Source organism: Penicillium verhagenii, assembly GCF_028828195.1.
Source record: "Penicillium verhagenii strain IBT 33310 chromosome Unknown utg000005l_segment0_segment0, whole genome shotgun sequence".
In the NCBI taxonomy this organism is placed as follows: Eukaryota; Fungi; Ascomycota; class Eurotiomycetes; order Eurotiales; family Aspergillaceae; genus Penicillium; species Penicillium verhagenii.
Genome location: NW_026643169.1, coordinates 2,280,186 through 2,303,955, shown reverse-complemented (window position 1 = coordinate 2,303,955; position 23,770 = coordinate 2,280,186). Strand labels below are relative to the sequence as shown.

The 23,770-nt window shown below is 48.1% G+C and overlaps 6 protein-coding genes across 6 annotated transcripts; 2 read left to right on the top strand and 4 right to left on the bottom strand.

The window, feature by feature from the left end:
* Positions 1–7,290: 7,290 nt before the first annotated feature.
* On the bottom strand, positions 7,291–8,427 carry N7466_004387 (uncharacterized protein; the record flags this gene model as incomplete). Its single annotated transcript, XM_057163784.1, has 2 exons — positions 7,291–7,654; positions 7,745–8,427. 2 exons carry the CDS (start codon positions 8,425–8,427, stop codon positions 7,291–7,293), a joined length of 1,047 nt encoding a protein of 348 aa, XP_057022465.1.
* Positions 8,428–10,428: 2,001 nt separating this feature from the next.
* On the bottom strand, positions 10,429–11,995 carry glnA (glutamate--ammonia ligase; the record flags this gene model as incomplete). The annotated part of the gene is made up of 5 exons (XM_057163783.1): positions 10,429–10,868; positions 10,946–11,450; positions 11,708–11,800; positions 11,890–11,925; positions 11,993–11,995. 5 exons carry the CDS (start codon positions 11,993–11,995, stop codon positions 10,429–10,431), a joined length of 1,077 nt encoding a protein of 358 aa, XP_057022464.1.
* A 4,843-nt stretch (positions 11,996–16,838) lies between these two features.
* N7466_004385 (RNA polymerase II mediator complex middle subunit MED1) lies at positions 16,839–19,152 on the bottom strand (the record flags this gene model as incomplete). The annotated part of the gene is made up of 2 exons (XM_057163782.1): positions 16,839–17,504; positions 17,557–19,152. The coding sequence occupies 2 exons, from the start codon at positions 19,150–19,152 to the stop codon at positions 16,839–16,841; spliced, it is 2,262 nt and encodes a 753-aa protein (XP_057022463.1).
* A 427-nt stretch (positions 19,153–19,579) lies between these two features.
* Positions 19,580–20,479, top strand: N7466_004384 (uncharacterized protein; the record flags this gene model as incomplete). Its single annotated transcript, XM_057163781.1, has 5 exons — positions 19,580–19,675; positions 19,726–20,138; positions 20,190–20,269; positions 20,320–20,350; positions 20,413–20,479. The coding sequence occupies 5 exons, from the start codon at positions 19,580–19,582 to the stop codon at positions 20,477–20,479; spliced, it is 687 nt and encodes a 228-aa protein (XP_057022462.1).
* A 92-nt stretch (positions 20,480–20,571) lies between these two features.
* On the bottom strand, positions 20,572–21,826 carry N7466_004383 (SOS response-associated peptidase; the record flags this gene model as incomplete). The annotated part of the gene is made up of 3 exons (XM_057163780.1): positions 20,572–21,179; positions 21,246–21,753; positions 21,800–21,826. The coding sequence occupies 3 exons, from the start codon at positions 21,824–21,826 to the stop codon at positions 20,572–20,574; spliced, it is 1,143 nt and encodes a 380-aa protein (XP_057022461.1).
* Positions 21,827–22,094: 268 nt separating this feature from the next.
* N7466_004382 (TPR domain protein) lies at positions 22,095–23,549 on the top strand (the record flags this gene model as incomplete). The annotated part of the gene is made up of 1 exon (XM_057163779.1): positions 22,095–23,549. One exon carries the CDS (start codon positions 22,095–22,097, stop codon positions 23,547–23,549), a length of 1,455 nt encoding a protein of 484 aa, XP_057022460.1.
* Between the last annotated feature and the right edge of the window lie 221 nt (positions 23,550–23,770).

The window sequence follows — 23,770 nt, the reverse complement described above, 5'->3', positions numbered from 1 at the left end:
TCTACCCGAAGGCGACGAATACATCCACTCCGAATTCGCCGCTATCAAGGATGCAGTACTGGACGCGGATACGGTCAGCTTCAGGGATCTCTGCACGATGGACGAGAACCGCCATCTGCACCGTGTCGTTCTCGCCTACGTCAACCAGATGTTCCAGCAGATTTCCGGTATCAATTTGATCACTTACTACGCGGCTACCATCTACGAGAACTCCATTGGTATGGATGGGCTCACGGCAAGAATTATGGCCGCGTGTAATGGTACCGAGTATTTCCTTGCCTCGCTCGTCCCGATCTTCATTATTGAAAAGGTGGGCCGTCGCAGTCTGATGCTGGTTGGTGCTGCCGGCATGTCCGTTTCAATGGCCGTACTGGCCATCTGCACTAGCTTCACGGGAGAAAATAAGAGCAAGGCTGGTATCGCTGCGGCAGTGTTCTTGTTTGTTTTTAACACTTTCTTCGCTTGGGGTTGGTTGGGTATGACCTGGCTATACCCGGCCGAGATTGTTCCGCTGCGCATTCGTGCTCCTGCGAACGCCCTCTCCACATCCGCAAACTGGTAAGTACTTGTAACTCGTTACTCCATCCATGCAAGTCTGTCTGTTCTTGGCACGACAACTAACCTGATTTCCCTTTAGGATCTTCAACTTCTTGGTCGTCATGATCACGCCCGTGGCGTTTGAGAACATCGGATACAAAACCTACATTATCTTTGCCGTCATCAACGCTTTCATCTTCCCGGTGGTCTATTTCTTCTACCCCGAGACGGCCTACCGATCCCTGGAGGAAATGGACGGCATCTTCCAGAAGACAACCAGCGTCTTCAACGTTGTCTCTGTCGCCCGAAACACACCTCACCGGTACGGCAAGAATGGCGAGCTGCTTATCAATTACCAGGATACAGAGGAGCATCTCCGTCGTGCCAGCCATGTCTCCGAGAAACACGGCAAGAGTTTCGCTTCCAGTGGCCACATGGAAAGTGGCAAGGGTGCTCATATTGAGAACCATCAGGATCGCATCTCCACCAGCAGTTAAAGTGGGATTGCGGTGCGAAAAGCAAACGACCTATCACTGATATATTGACCGAATGGCTTTACGAACTATTTATTTCCTTTCTTTTCCATTCTTTTGTTCCTCTCCATATTTCCCCTTTTGCTCTGGATGCGTGTTTCTAATTCTGCTGGCACGGAACCGCTATGATCGGCGATGAGTCGATGACACTGCTTCATGAAACTGGAGAACCTATTTTCCCAGCCATGCATGCATGTTCGATATCGATCCCAGATCGGCTAGGGTAGTTTTCTGGCTTTACTTTTGTTTTATACCCATCTGCATAAATACCCCCTTCTCACAGAAGATCGTTTGTGGCCGGGCTCGAGGACTGCGTCTTCGCCCGGTTACTTGGATCAACCATATACGACCTGTATGAAGTTGGTATAGAAATAAATACAATGGGGACGTTGAATTAATGGATATGATCTGGTATGAATTGATAACGACAGAACTAAATGGTATTCGGTCAACCTCAGCCTCCCAGGTGCCTCCATTCATAATCATGCTTATAGCCGGGAAGCTCCTCGTAGGCGAAAAGATGGACAGACAAACAGGATAAGAAGAAAATTTGGAATCAAAGTCATGCGATAAAAGAAAAGTCATGAGGCCCACTCTGAACTTGGTCAAGTGATTCCCCATTCGGTACATCGATATACTCCGTTGTCGGAGGAGTATCGAAAATCCTTCATATTCTGAGGATCTGCTGTGATCCTAAGCAGATCCATAACACTGCTCGTACATGACAAAATGTACCCATCGGGAGCGTGAACTGGCAATCACTGTGGTAGTCGTCTGGCGAAGATGTCTTCTTCTTGTCTGCGACGAACCGGTTTGATCACCCAGCGGACATAGATTACGTACTGGTTAGTCTAGGAATCTTGCTCGGGGTGGTGTGAGCTGCTCCCGCTAGACTCTGCCGCTTGGCCCGTCCTCGTGATTCGCTCTGAAAGTTATACTTGAAAGTCACTGTTGTAAGAATTCGGCTTAACTTGCGATTTCTGACATCGAGGCAGAGTGTGGTCAATAGATAAAGGAGCGATCCGTTGGTCATAATATCTGCTATCATTCTGCATGAGTCGCCAGGGAGTTGCATCGGCTGCTCTGCTCTGAGCTCCTTCGCCTTGGACGCGAGGCGTAACATCATGTTGAGACCGCAGTGCCATCCTTTGCGTTGCTATCGATTGAGTTAACCACAGCTCCTTCCGCCAAGCGTCGCAGGAGAGGCTCGTCGTAGACAGACGCAGGCACAGGCAGACCTGACCTCCGACCTGGTATCCAATCACATAATACCACAGCATGCCATGGCATTTTGCATGGGTGGTTTTCCTTCAGAAACTTCAGAAATTCTGATAGTGCAGGCAGCCTCCCATCCGAGTAGATTTTTCAGCGAAGCGTTCGTTTGCTTCATCTTCATGTAAAGCATTCCCACATCATCCAGGTTGTCTTGATTGACCACACCGAAACATTCTTTGAGATGATGATCCTGCAGAGCGCAAAATTCCTCCCAGGATTTCCAACTTGGACTGGCGGCATGATGTTTGTAGTGTTGGCGTGGAATGAGGGAATCTTACCAGCCAGTCAACATTGCCGAAGAAAACGCCCACAAAAGCCTGCGTGAGGAACTTCGAATCTGCCAACCAACAGAATCATGATAAAAATTGAGAAAGATGAAATTTTTGTTGAGATTGATGAAATTCAAGATAAAATACCCCAGAGAGCAATAAATTGTCATGGTCTTCCGTTATTCTTTCAATGGCCGCTAGGCTTCCTAGCTCCATTCTTCACGAAGCCGAATTTGCGGAAAGCAGGCCTTCATGACTCTGTCGTGTAGTTTTGATCGACAAGATACGTTGCTGGTATCTCTCTTTTCAGATATCTGTAACGAGCGAGAAAGATGTCTTGTATCCAAATCGTGTACAGCTCTCGAGAGTATCTGAATAGTCCATGCCAAATTACATTGCAGTGGTTTCTTCGGAAACACAGGCACTTGGAAACAATGTGAGTGTCTGTTTCCTTGTCCTTCGGATTCAGCTTCCATATCTTTTGGCACCCTAGGACAAGCTCATCCTGCTGTGCTTGGCCTTGCAAAGCGCCTCTTGAAGCTGAGATGTCATGCTGACCGTAAAAGTGAAGAACGGAGAAAAAGGCCTCCTAGATAGGTGACTTGTGATTTCCTGCCCCGTGAAAATGAGGTCTTGTGAAAATAGGCTGTATTGTTTTGTCTCGGTGATTTCTTGAGCACCGTATCCGCCCCTTCTGTCGTGTAGATCTTCCCAATTTGTTTCATCACGGATGGAACTTGTTTATAAGATGAACTTATTCTCATCATCATCATCCTCCAGATCTCCAAGATGAAAGAGGCTATTCACCCGGCAGGGCAAACAAGGCCTGATTATGCTGGATTTTGAAAACCTGCTTCCGTTTCCAGTTTCTGCGCTCAATCTCCAGCGTGAACTTCAAAGTTGTGAAGAAAAAGGAATAATCTATTTCTTTCAATGAAGAACTCAACTAGACCCAAGGGCTAAATTGAAGTGAAGCGTTGGCAGGTCGTTCTGATCGGAGTTCACAATGTACCGGCATTTGATTCAGATATCTCCTTTGCGCACGGTATCCAGCGCAAACAGTGCGTGCTCCTTTGCCTCAATAACACCATTCTTGTCGGTGACAAGAGTGACAAGAGAACGGCAGTTTCGTCAAAGTTGTGGAGCAAAAAAAATAATCTATTTCTTTCAATGAAGAACTCAACTAGACCCAAGGGCTAAATTGAAGTGAAGCGTTGGCAGGTCGTTCTGATCGGAGTTCGCAATGTACCGGCATTTGATCCAGAATTCTCCTTTGCGCGCGGTATCCAGCGCAAGCAGTGCGTGCTCCTTTGCCGTAATATCACTATTCTTGTCGGTGACAAGAGTGACAAGAGAACGGCAGTTTTGTAGAAATCTCAATGTATTGTCAGAGCCAACACGCAACCATGGGTTTCAATGCTGGTCTCAAAAGCTGTGTAGTGTTTGGCAGCTTTGAAGAGCAGTAATCGCCAATGAACTAGCGAGACCTTCCAACAACCTCAAAATGGCAGCAGAAACCTCGAAGCTGTCTAGTTCAGGGTGTTTCCCACGGAAACCACATGCGGCTTCTTCGAGCTCGGCAACATTCCCTTGCATTTTGTCGAACCACGCTCTGAAGAACATGTCTTCACTTGTTGGAGGGGCCGTCTTCGCTTGTTAAACGCGCCTGGCCGAATAAACCAGCAGATTGCGAGAAAAACCCCACGAGATAATCTGTGCTGGTTCTGACGAAACTTGAATATATCCGCGTCTTTGAGATCCATGGTGTTCGTGTCTGAAATGGCCGAATTATGTTGAGCCAGAGCATTTGATGAACACACCGACGATATCCGACCAAGAAGGCCAAGCTCGAAAATGATCAACTGCCCAGGAAAGAGGGAGGGACCATACACATTCATGGCCCGCCGTCGAGAATGGCAAGGATTTATGGATGATCCTCGTGTTCAAGGAAATTTCTCACTGACAAGAAATGAGAGGTGAGAGCAGATAGATATCTTGCTCCCTGTTTGCTTTCCGCTGAATCAATAGTTTGTTAGCATCTCATCAAAGGAGGGTCGGTGATAACCGGATGATGCGGATTTGCTCTTACCTGTATATAAATATATAGTTCTGATGTATGGGTCTCTTTGTAGGGAATCCGGTCATGGCCACGGCGTCTTGCGATGATGGCCGGGTTGGCTGCTCCCTTTTCGGAATGGTTGGTGGACGCGAGTCATTCGTCTCCGACGTCCTGGGCAGGCCGCAGAATCGTGCTAGCCGTGATTGTAAGACTCACAACGTGCGAGCCGATCCTTAGTCAATGGTGTAATTTTGCGGATGAAAAAAGTCGAGACATTATCGATTAAATGCCGGTATCTTGGGAAGACTTTGGATAAGACCTGTCGTTTTATGGCATAGCGGTTCATCAACTCCGTTTCTTGAACTTTTCGAATTGGTTTATCTCCCGCTTTTGGATTTTCTCAGGCCTTCCTCCTCCACGAAGTAGGTAGCGAGAAATCCGTAGAGGGCTTGAGTGACATGAGTACTGAATTTTGAGTCCCATGATTTAGGACTTGTGGTAACCTTCGGCTGGTTCACTTTTCTGCCCGAGATGCATCTAGCTCACTCCCCATGTCGTTGATAATTTGGGAAATTGTTGAGCGAGATTGAATTGTGATGGGTTTTTCTCTGCAGTATGGAAGTGCATCGACACTTGCATATTCATCGTGGCCTGAAGAGAGATTTTCCAAGGATATGAAAGCCGAGGTCGGAAAAACTCGTAAGAAAACGACTTCATTGGCCAACTCTCCAGTGGCAATTGCCGCAGTTTCGCAAAACATCTTTTGCCAGATGACTTTGCGTAACAGTATCGAGATTGTTGTTTTTGGAAAATGGAAATCGTTGCTCGGGCAAGTCTTGCTCTGAAGTGAAAGGTTTCAAGGCAAGTCCACTTACTGAGTAATCGATTTGATTGATGTTTAGATCACATCCAGGTCAAATTTTTCAACGACCAACTTAAGGTCTTCCTGCATGGGAAACCATGAGCTGCTATTCTTGCATCCTCATATGGTCCTCATTGATGTCTCTCGCATTCTCCATTGGTTCTTCAATAGCTGAATTGCCAATGGTCTGATTGCCATTGGCAAGAATGGGAATGGATAAGGAAGATCGGAAAAGGAAGCAATGGTTCCCAATAATACCCTCAAGTGCTTGATCGTGTAGTTTGTGGGCTGGCCATGGCCTAGCTCATCTTCTGAGGGTTTTTGTCCATGGCTAGAAATCTTGCCAGATTTCTCGCAGCTGCTCTTCTTTTCGCCTTTTTGACGTGAAAGCTGTGAATTTTGAGACCCATGAGAGATTGTTTCGGAGATGTCCTCTCTGAGCTTAGGCCCCAAAGAATAATCTCTAATCTTCCCCATTATGCACAGTTCGAATGCACTATGTCGTTGCAGAGGGGAGGCCCAAGTTGATGAGCGATGTGTTTTTAGAAATATGGGTTGGTCCTCTGTCTTAGATGAGAGTGAAGCATTTGTTTCTGGGTGAGAAGGTTCTGAGGAAGGCTTGATTGCCTTTTGTGTGGGTTCCAAGCTTTGGTTGTGTTTGAAATATTTGAAAGGGAGGAGGGAGTTGGGCTATTTATGTGTTTTTCTGGTATGTTTCTTCGGAGTTCGGGGAGGTGGAGGAAAGAGGAAGAACGAAGAACGAAGGACACAGAACGAAGGTCGAAGGTCGAAGAACGAAGGTCGGGAAGGTGCAGGAAGGAGGAAGAACCAAGACTGAAGGTCAGGGAGGTGGAGGGAGGACAAAAGATGAAGACCGAAGGTCAGGGTTGAGGTTGAGAAGCCAGTGTAAGAATTGAATCATGACAATTTGAGATATGAAAAGGGTTTGGTGTTGAGAAGTTGAGAATTTTAAAGACAGATCAAGGGTTCAAAGCACACAGTGGACTAGTGGTATTTTGAAAGAGAAGGTCTGTTAAGTACTACTCAAGTGCTACTCAACATATATATTTTTATATAATCGTATGTGTGAAGAAAGTAAACCTTGCAGGTGGGCCAAAAACCAATTTATATCACGGAACAAGCCTGTATTGAAGGGATTTGCCATAAAGATCAGGGTAGCCTTGTCACTTGTGATTGTTCCCTGAGGGGCCTGGGCGGCCTTAGCGCAGAAAGAAATGCAGAAAGACTGGTATAATTTTGGGCGTTTGCTTACTTGTAACTGACTTGTAGCTTACTACTCGTAAAGCGACCTCGCGATTTTCAAATGCTTCATGTGGTAAGGTTTCATACTACGACGTAAAAGCTATCTCAAAGGCAAGATTTCTTCATGCCACCTGTCACATATTGATACTGCAGGTGTCACATATCAACAGTCTTTGTTCAGTCCTGCAGGTTGGCCGTCTCAACACCACAGGTTCTGCCATTTCCGGATGGAGCCTAGTCTTGGCTCCTGTTGTTGTCAACCTTCAGGTACTTAAGGTAGTTCTTTCCTTCTTCTTTCCTTCCCTTCTCTTTCTCCCCTGTGTTTTTCTCAAGTGTAGGACCTTCTGAACAATTACATTGTTTTCTCGCTTGCCTAATCACACCACCTATACTAATTTAAAATCCAGAATAAACAGTTACCTCATATCAGACTTCAAATCACCTTTCCTAAACGCTCATTAATCAATATCTGCCATATACACATACTAAAGCTCACAGCCCAAAAGCCAACGCGCCCATCAAGACACCAAACATCGCAAATACCCAAGGAACCCAAACTCGAACAGAATTCCCACTCGCAGCACCCGTACCCACAGTAAGACCACCCCCATACGTCGCAGTCGGGACACCCGCAGCCCCCGTCGCAACAGGGACCGGGCTAGTCGAGCTCTCCAAGTACGTAGCCGTATACGGCGCAGTCGGGGAGTTGAGAAGAACGCTGTTCGAGAACGACTCACTCGCTTCAGCATTATCAGCCGCATAAACCGACCAGACCGTCGTGGTGGTGGTTTCCGTCGAAGTAACCGTCTGCACCGTATAAGGCGAATACGAAGTCCAGAAGTAGACCCAGTAGGACCTAAGCAAGAAACAAGAAACAAGCTCAGCATGAGCACCGTACCCTCTGCCCCAGTAAAGTGAAATGACTCCAATCCATCCATTTACTCACCAGTAATACGTCGTATAATAGTACTCATACTCGACGCCCACAGCCGTCGCCGTATACCCAGCAGAACTAGAACTAGAACTAGTAGTGCTCCCAGGCACAACCACCGGCTCCGTCGCCGTCGCCTCAGCCACACTTGTCGTCGTCGTTGTTGTAGGCGCCGCAGCTCCCCCACCCGCCCCAACACCCACCGTATTACCCAAGCTGCCCGACCCGTCCGAGCCCGCGCACCCAGACGCCGGACAACACACTTTCTCGCCCTCGAAGATCTTGCACTGGTACCCGGCATCGCAGTAGTAGCCGCCCTCGCAGCACTGGCCCCCGACGGGCGAGCAGTACCCGGCATTGCCGCAGCAGTTCCAGCCGCTAGGACACGTTCCGACGGTGCAGCATGTGGCGCCGGGGTCGGCGCAGTAGCCGTTACTGCAGCAGCCGTTGCCGGCGGGGCAGCAGGTGGAGGAGTCGGTGCTGCATGCTGAGTACTCGTTTGGGCAGGTGTAGTAGTCGCGGCTTAGCAGGTTGGTGTTGGTGTTGGGGGTGGTGCTCAGGGCTGACTGGGCGAGGTTGAAGGTGCCGTTTGAGAGGAGACGGGGTTGGGTTTGGGGTAGGGGGGTAGAGGCATGAGTGGGTGGTGGGTGGGAGAGGAGGAGGGTGAGGAGGGTTGATGCTTTTAGTGGGAACAGCATTCTCTCCAGTTGAGTTGTAGGATTTTTGATATGATGGCACTTCAGGCGGGATAAAGAGCCCTAGTATCCTCCCTCAAAATACTATACTCAACCTTTCAAAGAAGCGTTTGGGAAGGACTAGGTGTGCTGAATTCAAATATGGGAGCACACACACACTTGGGTGCATGGCTTATATATAGGTATATTCTGTTTCTGGCCTCGCTAGATAATAAAAGAGGGGGATAAAGGTACACCGCAACCACTAGACACTCGCATGAGAAGAATTGGACCCCAGAATTATACTTTGCTCGGCGATGCCCAGATCTCGCGATGGCATATTGTTGTTGCAACAATACGAGGTAATAAACTTTGCACGGACTCGAGCCGCTCTGCAGGTGTACAGCGCAGCGGAAAATATCTCTAGGCTTAGCAACATTTGAATAGAGCAGCAGATAACCATGTATGTAGGGCTGTGGTAGAGCGCAAGGCCAGACCCCTACTGGTAATTGATCGTCCCGATCCTACTACGTGCACTGTATGAATTAGTGTTGTTGATATTCGCGATGACAACCATGGAACTTAGGGCTTAATTTCAAAATTAGGACCTGTGCCGTCCCGTGAGCCTTGGGCGTGGGCTTGGGCTTAATTCAGACAGCCCGAATACGAGAGAAACTCTATTCCAGGGACTATAGTCCCTGAATTCTAATGCACGAGGACTTGTGTCTAGCTGAGTCCCTGCATGGACTTCGTGTAGCTTTGCTTGTTGATTGGGTGGCCTTGTTTTAGCTAGGTTGCTTTAGGGTTGTTATATCTTGGCATTGGAGAGATGTGATATTGGTTGGTTCTTGTATACTGAGATGTGCGGAAGAGATTATTTTCACGAGTGTAGACAATCAGGGGGAAATAAAATGCAAAGTAACACATGAGTACTAATTACCTAGCGTCAGTGCATTGTTAAACTCAGGTAGATTGTGGAATGGAGTCGAGTGATGTTTCACACGCTAGTATTTGTGCTTGGAGGACTGACAAGATGCGCAAACAAGAGATGGGCACAAGTTTTCCACATTGCGTCCGGTGCTTGACTTTTATCCTTTTATCGAACGCGAACTGCCAGTGCTGACTTGTCTGGTATTGCTACGAGTCATGTTCTGCTGTAGTGTAGAGCCTCATGACTCGACTTCATGCCTAGGACAGACTCATTCATATATGAAGGCTCTGGGCATGAGACTATATGCTAAGAATATTCAGATTCAACGATGATACAGTACTTGCTAGTCGGAAGAAGCTAGGCGTAAGTAGGAAATGGACACGCGAGGAAAGATGGTTGGCCATCCACAGGCGGTACCCTTGTATAGAGTGTGGAGGCGGGAAGGGAACCGACCCCATATTGTGTGAGTGTGGGGTCGTGCAAGCCACCATGATCAACGGAGTTAGGATTTAGCCGGAGGATATGAGATGAGACATGTACGTTGAATTAAGAATGTGGAGCTGCTTAGGTAGTATCATGGCGAAAGACCTTGATGAAAGATGTGATTTTGCAGATCATTATTCAAGATGCATAAATTGACACCACAATCCCAAATGTGGCGGCCAGGTACTGTCTGGGTAGTAGGTATTACAAGTCGAGGTGGAATAAGACAAATACAGTACTGATACTACTGGATAAAGGAGTTGAGGAGCCTGAATGGTTGTCAAAACGATGGCTGGTTTTCCATCCATATAATGGTTCTATGCTATTGTACGTTTCACACATAAACCCAGGAAAAGGGCGATTCAAGACAAGAAAAAAACAGGAGACTCGGCAAGTGCAAGAGGGAGAGGATGTGGGAACGCAGGAGGCGGACTCTGGCGCCGAGAGTAGAATAGTTCGGGTTCAGGAACGCAGGTAGGGTAAAATGTGGAAAGGAAAAGAGAGACACAGGATAATAATTCTATGGCTCCCTCACGCAGTCAGGCCGCTCTCATGGTCCGAACTCCCAGTTGATGCCGGAGGGTATCGGAGCGCTAAAATGATTTCAATCTTTAGAGTCCACCGCAGAGGGTCTCAGCGATGATACCGGTGATCTGGTAAGGGTCGGCGTTGGAGGCGGGGCGACGATCCTCGAAGTAACCCTTGCCGTCCTTGGCGCACTGGCGGGGGATACGGATGGATCCACCACGGTCGGCGACACCATATGAGAACTTCTCAATGCTGCCGGTCTCGTGGCGACCAGTGAGACGCTCCTCGTTACCCTCACCGTAGACGGCGATGTGCTCAACGTGACGGGCCTCGAGCTTCTTCATCATGGCCTCGATGGCCTTCATACCACCCTCGGCACGAGTAGAAGCAGTGGAAACGTTGGTGTGAAGACCGGCACCGTTCCACTCACCCTTGATGGGCTTGGGCTCGAAGGAGATACGGACACCGAACTCCTCAGCGACACGGTGGAGGATGAAACGGGACATCCAGAGGTGGTCACCCACTATATATGGTCAGTTTTCTCTTGTCTTGTTATATATATAACATAGATGTTAGGCGGAAAAAAAGTGGAAATCTTACTCTCGATTCCGGGAACGGGGCCAACCTGGTACTCCCACTGGGAGGGCATGACCTCAGCGTTGATACCGGAGATGTTGACGTTGGCGTACAGGCAGGCACGGTAGTGAGCCTCGACGATGTCACGGCAGTAGACCTTGCCGGTACCGACACCACAGTAGTAAGGACCCTGGGCACCGGGGAAACCACCGGCGGGCCATCCGTAGGGCCAACCATCGGTACCGAGAAGAGTGTACTCCTGCTCCAAACCGAACCAGAACTCCTCCTTGGCGTGGGTCTCGAAGAGACGGGCAGCCTCGTGACGGTAGTTGAACTTGTTGGGGCTTCCATCGGAGTCCCAGGTCTCGCAGAGAACGAGGATGTTGTCACCCTGGCGGAAAGGATCGGGGAAGATGGCAACGGGGCGCAGGTAGACGTCGGAGTTACCGCCGGGGGCCTGACCGGTGGAGGAACCGTCGAAGTTCCATTCGGGGAGCTCGTCAACGCTGGTAACGGCCTTGGTAAGGGTCTAAGGAAGAGACATCGTTAGTATTTTTTTTTTTCTGTTCAGGCATTCGGAGAGCTGAAGAGCCCCTCTATTTCACGTGATGCGGATAGTTGCAGGCGTCGCGTGCTGCGCGATCGGGTACCCCGTGCACAGGGCTTATCGAGTTCGATCGAGCGATAACGATGGCAAAAGCAACCAATCCGACCCCGCGAAAAATAGAAGAGGCCCAATCGGAAGAGTTGTGTATAGACACCAAAAAAAAAGATCAAAACACGTACCTTGGTCTTGGAGCGAGTGCCACCGACGGAATCAATCCAGATGTACTCAGCCTGCACTTGACCGCGCTGGTCAAGAGACATGTACTTCATGAGCTAAATACCCAAAGGCAAGTCAGTATGTACATTTCCCCTATGGCTTAATCGCCATTGTGGAAATTCAAAGCAGCAAGAGTCAAACGCACATTCTCCGTGTTGGAGATGACTGTTGAATCGGCACCCTGAGAGGAAGAGAGATGTTAGCAAGGTGGTTTCTCAAGGGAAATGAGTCATTGGCATGACACGTACCATAATGAATGATTATGAGAAATGTGTGAGATTAAAACAGGTGTAAATAGCTTGCAAGCAAGCAAGAGAGGGTTTTGAGGTTTTTTTGTTTAAGAGGAATCCCGAAGGATGTAGAAGACAAAGAAGCACAAAACTGATGGATGGAAAATCCAAGGAAAGAGGGGAGTTTTTAGATGGATGGTGGGGGGAGAAGAAGAAGGGGAAAGGAGCGAAGATAAAGATTTAAATTTAGTCACGCCCTTGTGAGTTCTTTTTTTTTTGGGAAGTGGGGGAGCAAGGAAAGTACGTGCAGGGAAAAATGATTAAAGAAAAAAGCAGAAAAAAGCAGAAAAAAGCAGAAAAAATCAAAAAAAAAATCAACATTAAATTACATGAAGGCGTGGATCAGTTCCAATCCGGACTAGCGGTATGGATCCTACCCGTATTCCTGGTATTCGTAATTTTCATCCATTTCGTTACCGACAAAGTGCCTCATACTGTAGAACATTCTTCTCAAGAGGTCGTTGGGGAAACCATACGCATGACCCTTTTCTTTTCTTGTGATGCATCTTTTCTTTTTTTTTTGCCAGGATTCAATAATCCTTTCGAAAAACAAAGTACATGTTCCAAGTCCAAGCGAGACAAGCGCAAAACAACCCGGGACTTGACCGTCTATTTACCGATCAACGCCACTCTTGTGTCATCATCGTCGCATCATACAAGCTGCGGTGCCGGTCGTCGCCGAGATCTTTAGGAATCACAAGAGAAAAAAAAGAGATCTTCCGCTATGCATTTCCATATGCCGTGGATTGATTCTTCAAATTAGCCTAGGTTTCAACAATGATCCTTTCCCCGTCTTTTGCAAATGCCTGGTTTTCCCCGTCATGTTCGGTTGTGTGCATTTCTATATTTCTATATCCACGTATAAATATACAACACTCTTGTCTCTCGTATCTATCAATACTCCGTACACATGCAGATAATAGACCGCCACCTAAAACGCCTTCTCTACCTACAACTTAGATTATAGATTATAGATTATATTCTTTGCTTCTTTATGATTTTTATTTTTATTTCCTTTGATACACTCTTGATAACCTCCATGTATGCCCAATCAGCGGTCAGGCCTTGTAATTAGCCCCAGTAATCAGCATCCTATCCCTCCCCTCCCGTTGGACCGATAACACCCAGGAACGCCCTGCTTAGGACCTGTCAAATCAATGGCTATCAATTGGAGCGGATGTGATTTTATTTTCCTTCTTTTTTTTGATTAAAAAAAGGAACAAGATGCCATGTGCACCTTGCGCGCATCTGCTTCCCAGATCTGGTCGGCCCCGCGCTCTGTGTTCCCGAGGCGCTGAACGACCCCCCCGCGTCTGGCTTGTCTTTAATCCCGAGCGGGAAGGGTCCGGGGGAGTGTTCTCCCCGGCTTGATCACCCACACATGCTCATCTGACAAGAGATCCTTGCGTATCGCAGGTTTTAAAAATGCTATATCATTAGGGAGATTGTTGCTAATGGTAGTTAGCAATTGCTCAGATCCTTGTTGGTCAAGGCGTGCATATGTATTAGTTGAGTACTCCATACTGCGTACAGATACTTTCTGTAGAGTACATGTAGGATTGATAGCTCAGCTCTGCGGCCCCAGTGATCCGCGTAGCCAAGTTCTAGATTGATGGAAAAAAGCAAACTACTAGTACACAAGAAATGTTTGAAACGGTTGCCTTTCCATTCCAATTTGATTTTTGATTTTTGATTTTCTTTTCTTTTTCACTATCAAATACAAGATGCGGTGAACGGTGTATCATTGAAAGCCCTACGAAGTATAGCTTGGAGTATTCGATACATACTAATGACAATTGCGCCATTCGTTATCTCGTACCGCGTGGACAAGATAAGTAAAAACCACTTCTCTTTATAGAATAGTTCCAATAGATAAAAGAAAAGCACCGTACCTGCAGCGGCAAACCCGCCAAACCCCAACTAGGTCAGAACATCCATCAAGATCCATCTCGGATAAAGCAAGCGATCAGTTTTTTTTTTTTTTTTTGCTATCTCTATCCAACTCATGATAAATATGATACACTATGATTCTTCCCCGGTTGACCGGTAATCATACACTCTTCATACACGGATACTCCACGGTACTCCTGGTACGAACCTTGGAAATACAAAGATCCGCAAAACCCCATCGAAACTGGAGAACCCAGCCACGCCGGGACTGGGATCGATCAAGTCACAGTCCTGGCTCAAGTGGAGCGTGGCAAAACGTTCTCGAAACCTCCGTCTACACACCAATCAGCTGCCTCGGTCGTCTGAGAACCGCCCCGACACCGGCCATGGATTTCTGCATTTGCTTGCCTTTTCTGGGTTTTGCGGTTGTAAATTGAGTCACGCGTCGCGTAGATTTCATTTTGGGAGAATAATATGGAATAATATAATAATATTTATGGTTTTGATTATTTAATTATCTGTTCTTTTTTATCTTTTTTTTCTTTTCTTTTATCAGGGCTCGGCTAATGTTATGTAAAGATATCCGCTTTTTGGATTCATTTGTGTGCTTAGCAAAGAATGTTGAAGATCAAGCGAGAAAAATCTGAACTGGAGGTTTTTGAAAAGTCCCAAAAAAAAGATTAAGGGAAAAAAAAGCGAAAGAACGTTAAGTGAAATAGATTTTATACATGCACGAAAAAGTGGCGACAGAAAGATCTCCCATTTTCCCCCGTATTTTCGTCGACGAGTTAAGGTCGGGAGGTTCAGGAAGGGATTAGTGGCTAGAACCCTTATTTCCCCGACTTCTGTCAGCCCTGGAGATTTTCTAAGAATAATCTAAGAATAATCTCTTGGCCATATATAACCGGCCACTCCGTTAAGATTCAAGTCTCCGGGGTTGCACATGCACAGCCTCTGTCTCAAGTACTCCTAAATCTATTTCTATATTCCGGATACTAGCAGTAGTGCCTGTATCCGTACCTGTCTTCCGTACCGCGTATACCTGTGCGCCAGTACGCAGCTCGTCTCCATTATACAGGGATAAGAATAGCACCTGAGAGTCTGAGACAGGGGGTTAGTCATCCGGCCTTCAGGCCGAAGAGTCTCGACTTTGAGTCTGAAGTCTCGACTCCTGCACCTTTGCAACGTGGAAGATATCCCGGCCAACCAACTCGAATACTTGATATTTGCTTCTCTTTTGTTTTTGGCGAATCTTAAATCACGCATTTTACTGCAATCGCATGCAGAAATCGGCCCAACCTGACGCCAAACCAGAAGAACAGGAATCGCTGATCAAATTGCTTATCGGGTCCCGCTCATTGGCCCATTGGTCGCTTGACACACGCCGCTGACTAGTGATAGTCATCGCTCCAATACTTAAGACGTAATAATCTCCCAGTTGGGGAGGTGCGAAGAGGGATATCTGATCGCATGTTTAAACGCAATTAATGCGATTTCTTTTTTTTTTCTTTTTTCTTTTTATGACATATAATTTGCGTTCGGTGAAATGGAAAGAATATCGAAAAATGCTAACTCGGCTGCTAATGCTGTGCTGGAAATACTCGACGAAGGCCCGAGGGCGGAGTACAGGGGTAAAAAGACAACAAAACACAAAACACCAAGGAAATGTCTGTACGAGACATTTTGATGCCCTAATGTTAAATGCCTCACTTGGAATGTCAACACAAAAAAGAGAAAAGAAAAAAAAAGAGCTAGTGTGTTCGGATGAGGGGCTTGAGCTATATCCACTGATAACGAACTATGTCATACCACAAAGCTATCGCAAAAGCCTCAACCGGTGGGGTGCTTTCGGAGAGTGGCTGAAAGTAGTGCCTCGTAGTTCGTTTCACCTCCGTTACGAGCTGTATTAGATCCAGATGCCCAAGTGTCGACAGCTCTAGATCTGTTCAAAGAGGGGTTACTTTTGAGCTCTTTCTTTTTCTTTTTTTCTTTTCGCTCTTTTTTTTTTTCGCGTCTGGCGCGTCGTGTTTATTGGGTTGTCGAGTATATACCTCATACAACATCTAATGTTGTACCCTGTACATCCATGGTGACCTACTTCTTGCGATGATGGTGATGGTGATGACGATGATCCTGTAAACCGGACCTGCAGACAGGTGCACCCCGCAAAACTCAAAACACCTCTATCGGATCGACTGCGACGACATGGTGATGTGATGTGCGATGTCGCCACTTCCAAGTACGATCATCCTGTGATACGAGACAGACATTGAGAACTTGCGAGGTCAACAATGACTTAACATTTGAATATGGTCAAAGATAAATCTTCAAGCTATTTTCTGGGTTGTACAATCTACGTCATTTAGGCTGGAGAACTTGAAAGACCGGAATATGGAAATGACGATGTTTTCTGGACTAACTTGCATTTCATAATCGTAGCCGATCAGGGGTGGATTGACTAATAGGTATCATAATGTAGGTCGATTCAATCCATACAAAGGGACTTCTTAGGAAGTGCATGAGGTTGCAAGAGGTTGCAAGTCGGCGAGGGTGTACACTGTGGCATTGTGCGACACAGCTCAGGACGCTGCATGCACAAACCCCACCAATGCACGTTGCAAAGTAAATCTATGAACTGTCTCGGGGGTTTAAGATAAGAACTTGAGCCTCCATAGGCTATGTTTTCCACCTTGAGCATATCACTGGCGCAATTATCCGCCAGAGCGGGTGAATCGTGCAGCTGAATCGGGGGTTCAGAGCAATTGTTATCTTGCAATGACCGTACCAGAGACTCATTAGTTTCCGGGTCAAGTTCGTGCCACATTAAACTGAACGATAAATGGTCAAAGGAACCCAAGGTCCATCTCATCTGGGTCTAGACACTGGGTTCCCGGAATATCCGGCATTCTCAGCCTTAACCGCTGCCGAGCCGTTCCCGCAGGACCCATTCCACCAGGATACCCAAGTCCTGCGAGGTCTCCAAGACCCTGGCGATCTTTTTGTGGATATCATGCAGGCTTGGCTTGTCATTCGACCCTTGCATCTCGGTATCCCCGGTATCACCATTGGTTGCATCAAGCCCTGAGCTGTCAACCACGGTGATACGGCCATTAAGGCCAACCTCGAAGCAGAGCGAAACCTGCACTGATTGGCGTACGAACTTCTCGACGTTTCCGGTATCTCTACCGGGGTCTGTGATAAGCAACATGAGAGCGGGTGCTTGTCCGATTTGTGTGCGTAATGTCACATCTACCTTGACATCTGTCATAAACAGCCGGTCACTTCCCTGACCGTCAACAGACCAGGAGAAAATTCCGCTAGAGTTGTCCGCAGTTGGGAACCCGTTGCTGAGCAGCATGTTGAGTTTCTCTTCATTAGGGTCATCATTGCTGAGGGTAATGATGGTTTCTGAGCCAGCGAAGAGATTTGAATCTGACGCCAAAATTAGGCCCGAAGTTGAGCCGGAAGGAGATTTTCTCGGTGTCGTTTTCAAGTCTGCCTTCATGGCCGCTTCTTCCTGGGCGGGGACTTTGAAAACTTTACCAATCAAACTAGCGAGCAAAGCGTATTGACGGAATATCTAAATATCATTAGTGGTGTTGGAAAGGGCCAAGGTTTGAGGGTTCACATACGGGAAGGATTTCGGCGAGTTGTCGAGGATGAGAGAATGGAAGCTCACGAATCTTGCGGCCTGAAACAGATTCGAATGCTTGGAAAGTGTAGTTATGCTGCTTGACAGAAGATCCACCAGTGGAATCAAAAGAATGTACAGACATCCTACGCTTTCTGCGGCCAGGTTGAGGCGATGCATCACCCGATGTCAAGTCTGATACCAGCAAGCCATCATATGTAATCATTTTGAAATCATGCGGTAACTGCATTCCGAGGTGTCGATATATTTCCAAGGCCGCGGGAACAGGGATGTCAAGAGCAGGCTCTAGCTTAGCAACGAAGCGACGATTTGGCGGTGATGACTCAAGCATACTTGAATCAAGAGCCATTGGATCGGGGTGGTCTCCATGCGAGAGTCTCATAGTTTGGGGAGGTTCAAGCCATTGAATATGTCGCACTGTCTCAGCTGAGGGCGATGATTCGGACTTATCTCCAGATGTGAAGGCCTCGCTTCCGATCCACTCTTTGGAAATGCGAAGGGATGGGTATCCTTCTTCACACTCAATCATCACAGTCCATATCCGTTCTTGGTCTTCCATCTCGACAGCCTCTTCATCAATTGCCATTGCGTCGGGTGATTTCCTTGCCTTGAAATCCAAGACTTTGGCCTGATCGACCCAGAACTCCAGGCCGAGACCAATTCGAGATCCTTTATGCATGCTTGGGCGCCCGATAATGCCAGAACATAGATGTTCATAATCTCCGCCATATTTGCTATGCTTCCTTTCTTCAACCCAAATCCGCTTGAGATTCTCCTCGAGACCCTCCAGCGCCTCGAAGCAGTTCACTTCCTGGCTGAGCTTATCCAATTTCGCAAGCCACTGCAAGTTCTCGTGGAAGCCCTTGAGGGACTTCCAATTTCCCGTCTCACTGTCTTGGGGCGACTGGACTAGATTGCGTTTCAAGACCGCAGTTGCTTCGCCTCTTACCTCACCTTCCGTGTACTCTGGCGTAGCATATCGCAAGCTAACATTCTTGACGATATCATGGCCAGCATGAAACTCGATCTCCAGATCGACAAAATTGCCGGCGATATTGATGTCATTATCCTGCCAAATTGATTCAAACCCTTCCAACCGACTCAGTCGTTCAACTCCCTCCCGAGACACACCCCGGCCCGCAACGCGCGCATGTAGACACAGCACCACTTCCTCAATTCGATGTCTCTGTTCCTGGTCGTTATCTCGGCCCATCCCGAGCTTAAGACCCTGCATGCCTAAATTTTGTATATCGTTATCATGCATGCCGTGACCAACAAGAGCGTCGTGAACCGCTGGTGACGGGCTGATTCCAGTGTAACCGCCAAGCGCAAGTAACGCGGAGGGAGAGCTGAAATTGACGGAATCATCGACTGCGTTTGATACGGCGAGAGGTGTGGCGTATTGATGGGATGAAGAAACACTTATTTGGTGTGTATGCCCGGGACCGGAGGCTGTCGGTGTTCTTGTAGAAGGGGATTTGTGGGCAATGGACCGAGAGAGAGGCGCAGAGGATGGGTGCGGCGAGGAAGTGAGATGAGTTGGCGTGGCGCCAGGCTTGGCTGAAGGTGTTGCCATGACAGGCGCGCAGTCACTTTTTACCTCACAAACAAAGTAAAGGCCCGGTAAGTCCCTGAATATGCTATGGTAGCTGCAATTTCGGCGCGGGATGGGCAGTTCAACCCAGTGATCCTTGGTGCGCTCAAGAGCGGATTCCGGAGGTGTTATGTGTAATTGCGGCCTTCAGGATGAATAGGCGGAGGATTGATAACCTACAGCTCCCCACTCTTGAGATCAACACCAACACTGCAATTAAACAGCGCAACTTCGGCCTACTTTGTCGCTTCCAAGTTCTCCATAACAAGCCCCATCAGGTGGACCAAGTGCAAGCTATCATTTACCGCCTTGGTGACCGCCTTCCTAGATCTACGGAACTGCATGAGGTCAGATCCAAATTCCAATCCACTTCTTTACAACCCAACATATTGTATAGCTCTTTACAATAATGTTCGCTTTAAGAACAGCTGGTCGGCAGGCCTGGGGTTTGCGCAGAAGCATCCAGCTTCGTGGTGTTGCCACATTGGAGGGAAACTCTCATATTGTATGTGTTTGTTCAATTGACCCGTTCGTTCCGATATTAACTTGGCATAGTATGTATTCCCCAGTGAAGGTGCAGCTGGATCGCATATTTTGTCACTTTTGCCAACTGAGCCTGTCAACCAAGACTTGGCAATTGGAATCACAACAAAGCTGCCACCTACTACGGATTCGCTTCGCGAGAATCCCAAATTCCTAGGCATCCTTCAAGAGGTCTTCTCCGCGTATGCACACGAGGACCCAGAAGCACAGTCCCAAGCACAGGTGATGGTATCCACGTCTGGAGCTAACCTGTACTCTGGCGGTGTGCTTACGGGTGGTAATCGGCGGAAGAACAAACGTCGCGCTGATATGGGTGACTCCAGTGGCGGAGCCAGTGGCCAGGGCGGTGCTGGTTCTGCTGGCCGGGGCGGTTGGATTCACGTCTCAGACAGTCGACGTCCTCCTGATTTCGGGCGAATTGCCTGGTAAGCGAGCGCATACCTGGTTGGACTAAATTGACTACTGACTCTATACAGGCCCGAGGACATCTTCGGAAGTCTTGAAGTGGATGCCGATGGACACTTTGTCGGGGGCGATGGAAGATATCAGTCTAGTGGTAAGCATCTTTCAGATCATTTGATTGGATATCTATCTGACCTATAGCAGGCACTTACAGAACTGTGACCCGTGATGGAATGTAAGTGACCGTCACCATCTGGTAGTAATTATGTTGAATGTGTTGCTAACTCGAATTTCCAGTCTGGGAATGAGCCCATTCCTCAGAGCGAAACTAGTTAAAAGATTGAAGGAACTTGACCAGCAATAAGCCTGATCACATTAGCTGAAGGCAAACTGTATAATAGTGCATCATAACTAAGAACCTTGATTCCCCTCTCATAGCAATTCATTACATTATCATTATTTGAAAAATTTTGTGATTCTTTGGGATCCATCGGTCGGTTTCGTTGCACCGGGTTTCTTATTGGAGATGTTGGAGGTGGCACTTCGTGTCTTCATTTTCTGCGGAGTGACTGGGATCTGCACCTTCGCTTTCTTGTTGTCATCATTTGGACTTGAATCCGGCGTATGCTGTCGCTTAAGGCCTAGTGCTGTGGGCTTCTTTTCTTGACTATCCTCGGGTTCGATCTTAGTCTTTGACAACGCCGGTTCCTTCTTTGAGAATGTATCGGCAGAACTGGACTTTTTCTCTTTCTTCTGGGCGTTGGCGAAGAAGTTCGCAATATTGCTCTTGTTATCCTTGCTGTCAACCGGAACAATAAAGTCGGGGGAGTTGTTCCCAACTTTTCCGACTTCTTTCGGGACCTGATAACACTCCAAATCGCCCTCGAAGGGCTTCAGAAGCGATTGTAGCTCTTTTGACCAGGTTTTCCGACTTGGGTCAAGCCATGTCTTCATAGCCTCGGACCCAGCGTCCAGGATAACAGGCATGCGTTCGTGGAGAAAATTCAAATAAGGATTTGATGAAGTAGTAATCACTGTGAAAGTGTACAACTTCTCGGTGGATCCTGCTAGTTGTCAATCAAATATGTATCAATAGACGAAACCAAAAAATATTTGCAGTAGTAGCTTACCCTCGTAGGATACGCAGTCCCATAATCCTGCAAAGTACATCATGTCACCGTCTTTCCTCTTAACAAAATGTGGGATCCTGTCCTTTCCTCCTGGCCCTTTCTTTAACCATTCGTAGAATCCTTGGCACGGTATAATACATCTCTTGCTCTTCTTCATTGTGGTCCACATGCCCCGATCTTCGATGAGCGAGTCATCACGGCAATTGATCGTGCGCACGAGAGACCCATAGTCTGGGTTTCGCTTTGTCCAGAATGGGACGAGACCCCATTTCATGCTTTGGAGCTTGTATTTTGTGCGGGTTTGGCCTGCATCTTCCTGTACCTCACGGTCTGCATTCTGTTCCTCGCTAGGTCCACCATGCTGTTCTTTTTCAGGAACATCGGCCCGGTAAACGGCACCAAAGTTTCCAGGAGCAAAGTTGTAGGTCTCCCTTACTTCGTCATCTTCTGGTGCTTCATCTACTGGCAATCCTCTGTCCTCGAGTTGCCGTCGCATGTACGCCATGCGCTGTAGAGTCAGCACAAGGCTAAAATAAGTATCAATGAGGACTTACCACACCCAGAGAATAACGGCCACACATATTTCTCTGCTGAAATTAGAAATATAGCATTGAACAGTGTATCCTACTATACAAAAATGGTTGCCCTTGTTGAAGTCGTAGGCAGATGCGGATGGGCGACGTCATATGGCGGAGAGAAGCTAGAGAGAGCCAAGAGAAAATCAAATGGCTTCGCTCCGTCACGGTCTAAGTACAGTCTTTTCAGCACCACACCCTCCCATCACAAACCACAGTTCGAATTCAACAACGTGGATTTACTAAAAATAATTTCTAACAAACCACATCGCCAATGTTCCGCGCAGCATCGCGGCGCACCAGCGCCTACACTTCAAACCTCGTCCAAGTACAACGCCCGTCCCTGACTCGGACAATATACACCAACAATGCCCGGCCAACGTCCCAATTAAAGCCTACGAATGGCTCCCGGTTCACTCTCGCACAAATTCCCCGCTCCCGACATATCACCTTTGCCCAGCGCGTGCGCCTCCAATACCGCGAAGCGTCAAAGGGGATCTTCCGCAAAAACCCCATCCTCCTCCCACTAGCCGTTGTCGGCGTCGTCAGCGCAATTGGCACATTCATCTACATCACCTATGTCGAAGTCACTCGTGTCGGTCCCCAGTACCACAAATTCCCACCGCCGGTGGCCGATGCGCTCCGCTCCGCAGTGTACTACACCGAGATCGACCTGAACCCACCCAAGGCACTACAATCGTACAAGGAGGCGCTTCGGATCGGAGTGGAACTGGGCATGCACCCTTTCTCCGACGAGGTGCTCGGCATCAAGCTGCAGGTGGCGATGATGCTGGAGAAGGCCGGGCTAGTGAAGCCTGCCATCGAGGTATTGGAGCGCACGAAGGACGAGGCGCTGAAGTGGGTGGAGCAGGGACAAAGTACGGAGGCTGCTACAGTGGGACCTGCGAAGCCTCAGGCTGTGCAGGAATCTTCATCCGTACAGGTCACTGCGGACCAGGTGCAGGTCAATACCGAGGCGTTGCAGGATACAGAGAAGGAATTGCGGGAAATGCAGGAATTCGAGGCGCGCCAGCGGGATCGTGCGCTGAAGAAGGTCGTCGGCATGCAGATGAAGCTCGGCGAACTTTACGCTAGTGATCATATCCAGGACGAGAAGAAGGCCGAGGCTGCGCAGGTCGCTGCTGTGGAGCTGTGCTTGAAGGAGATGCACCGTCGCCAGAAGCTCGGGCTCCCTGTTGGTGGGGGCGAAACGAGTGAAGGGGGAGCTGAGTCGTGGTTGAATATGACGGAGATTGCTACGGCGCTGGGTGAGCTTGCGTCTACGTATAGCGCTAAGGAGCGCCATGAGCTGGCCTTGCCTTTGTACTTGCGTGCGTTGGAATTGATCCGCGAAGCGGAAGGTGGCTCGCCGTCCTGTAAGCAGGTTGGCCTGCTTAACAATGTTGCCAGTGCTATGGTTGGGCAGGTACAGAACCCGGTTCGGAGCCAGATGAAGACCACGGCCGAGCAGACTGTTGAGGCAGCCCGGATGTGGGCCCAGAAGTCTCTTGATGTGGCTGCCAGGATTCAGCCACCGGTTCGCGATGAGGAGTGCGATATTAGCTGTGTTGTGGCGACCTACAACTTAGGTGAACTGGCAGAACTCCAGAAGAAACCCAAGGTGGCTCTGGAGCGCTACTTGGAGGCCAAGTCGCTAGCAAGTGGACTTGGGTTTGAAGAAGGCATCGCTATGGCGGATGAGGCCTTGAAGAGACTTGTGAAGAAATGATGATTTTGGCGAGTTAAACTTGCACGACCTGTGATAGGTGTGCACTTGTACATGTACGAATCTATATTATGACCTTAGAATTCAACTCCGATGGACACATCCGCGACGAAGAAAAAAAATTTGATAGACTAAATCTGTAGGTTTATGATAATAATGCGTATCACGTAGTGAGCTCTTCCCAAGCCGACTTCACTCATAACTATCATTCGCACATGGCGCTT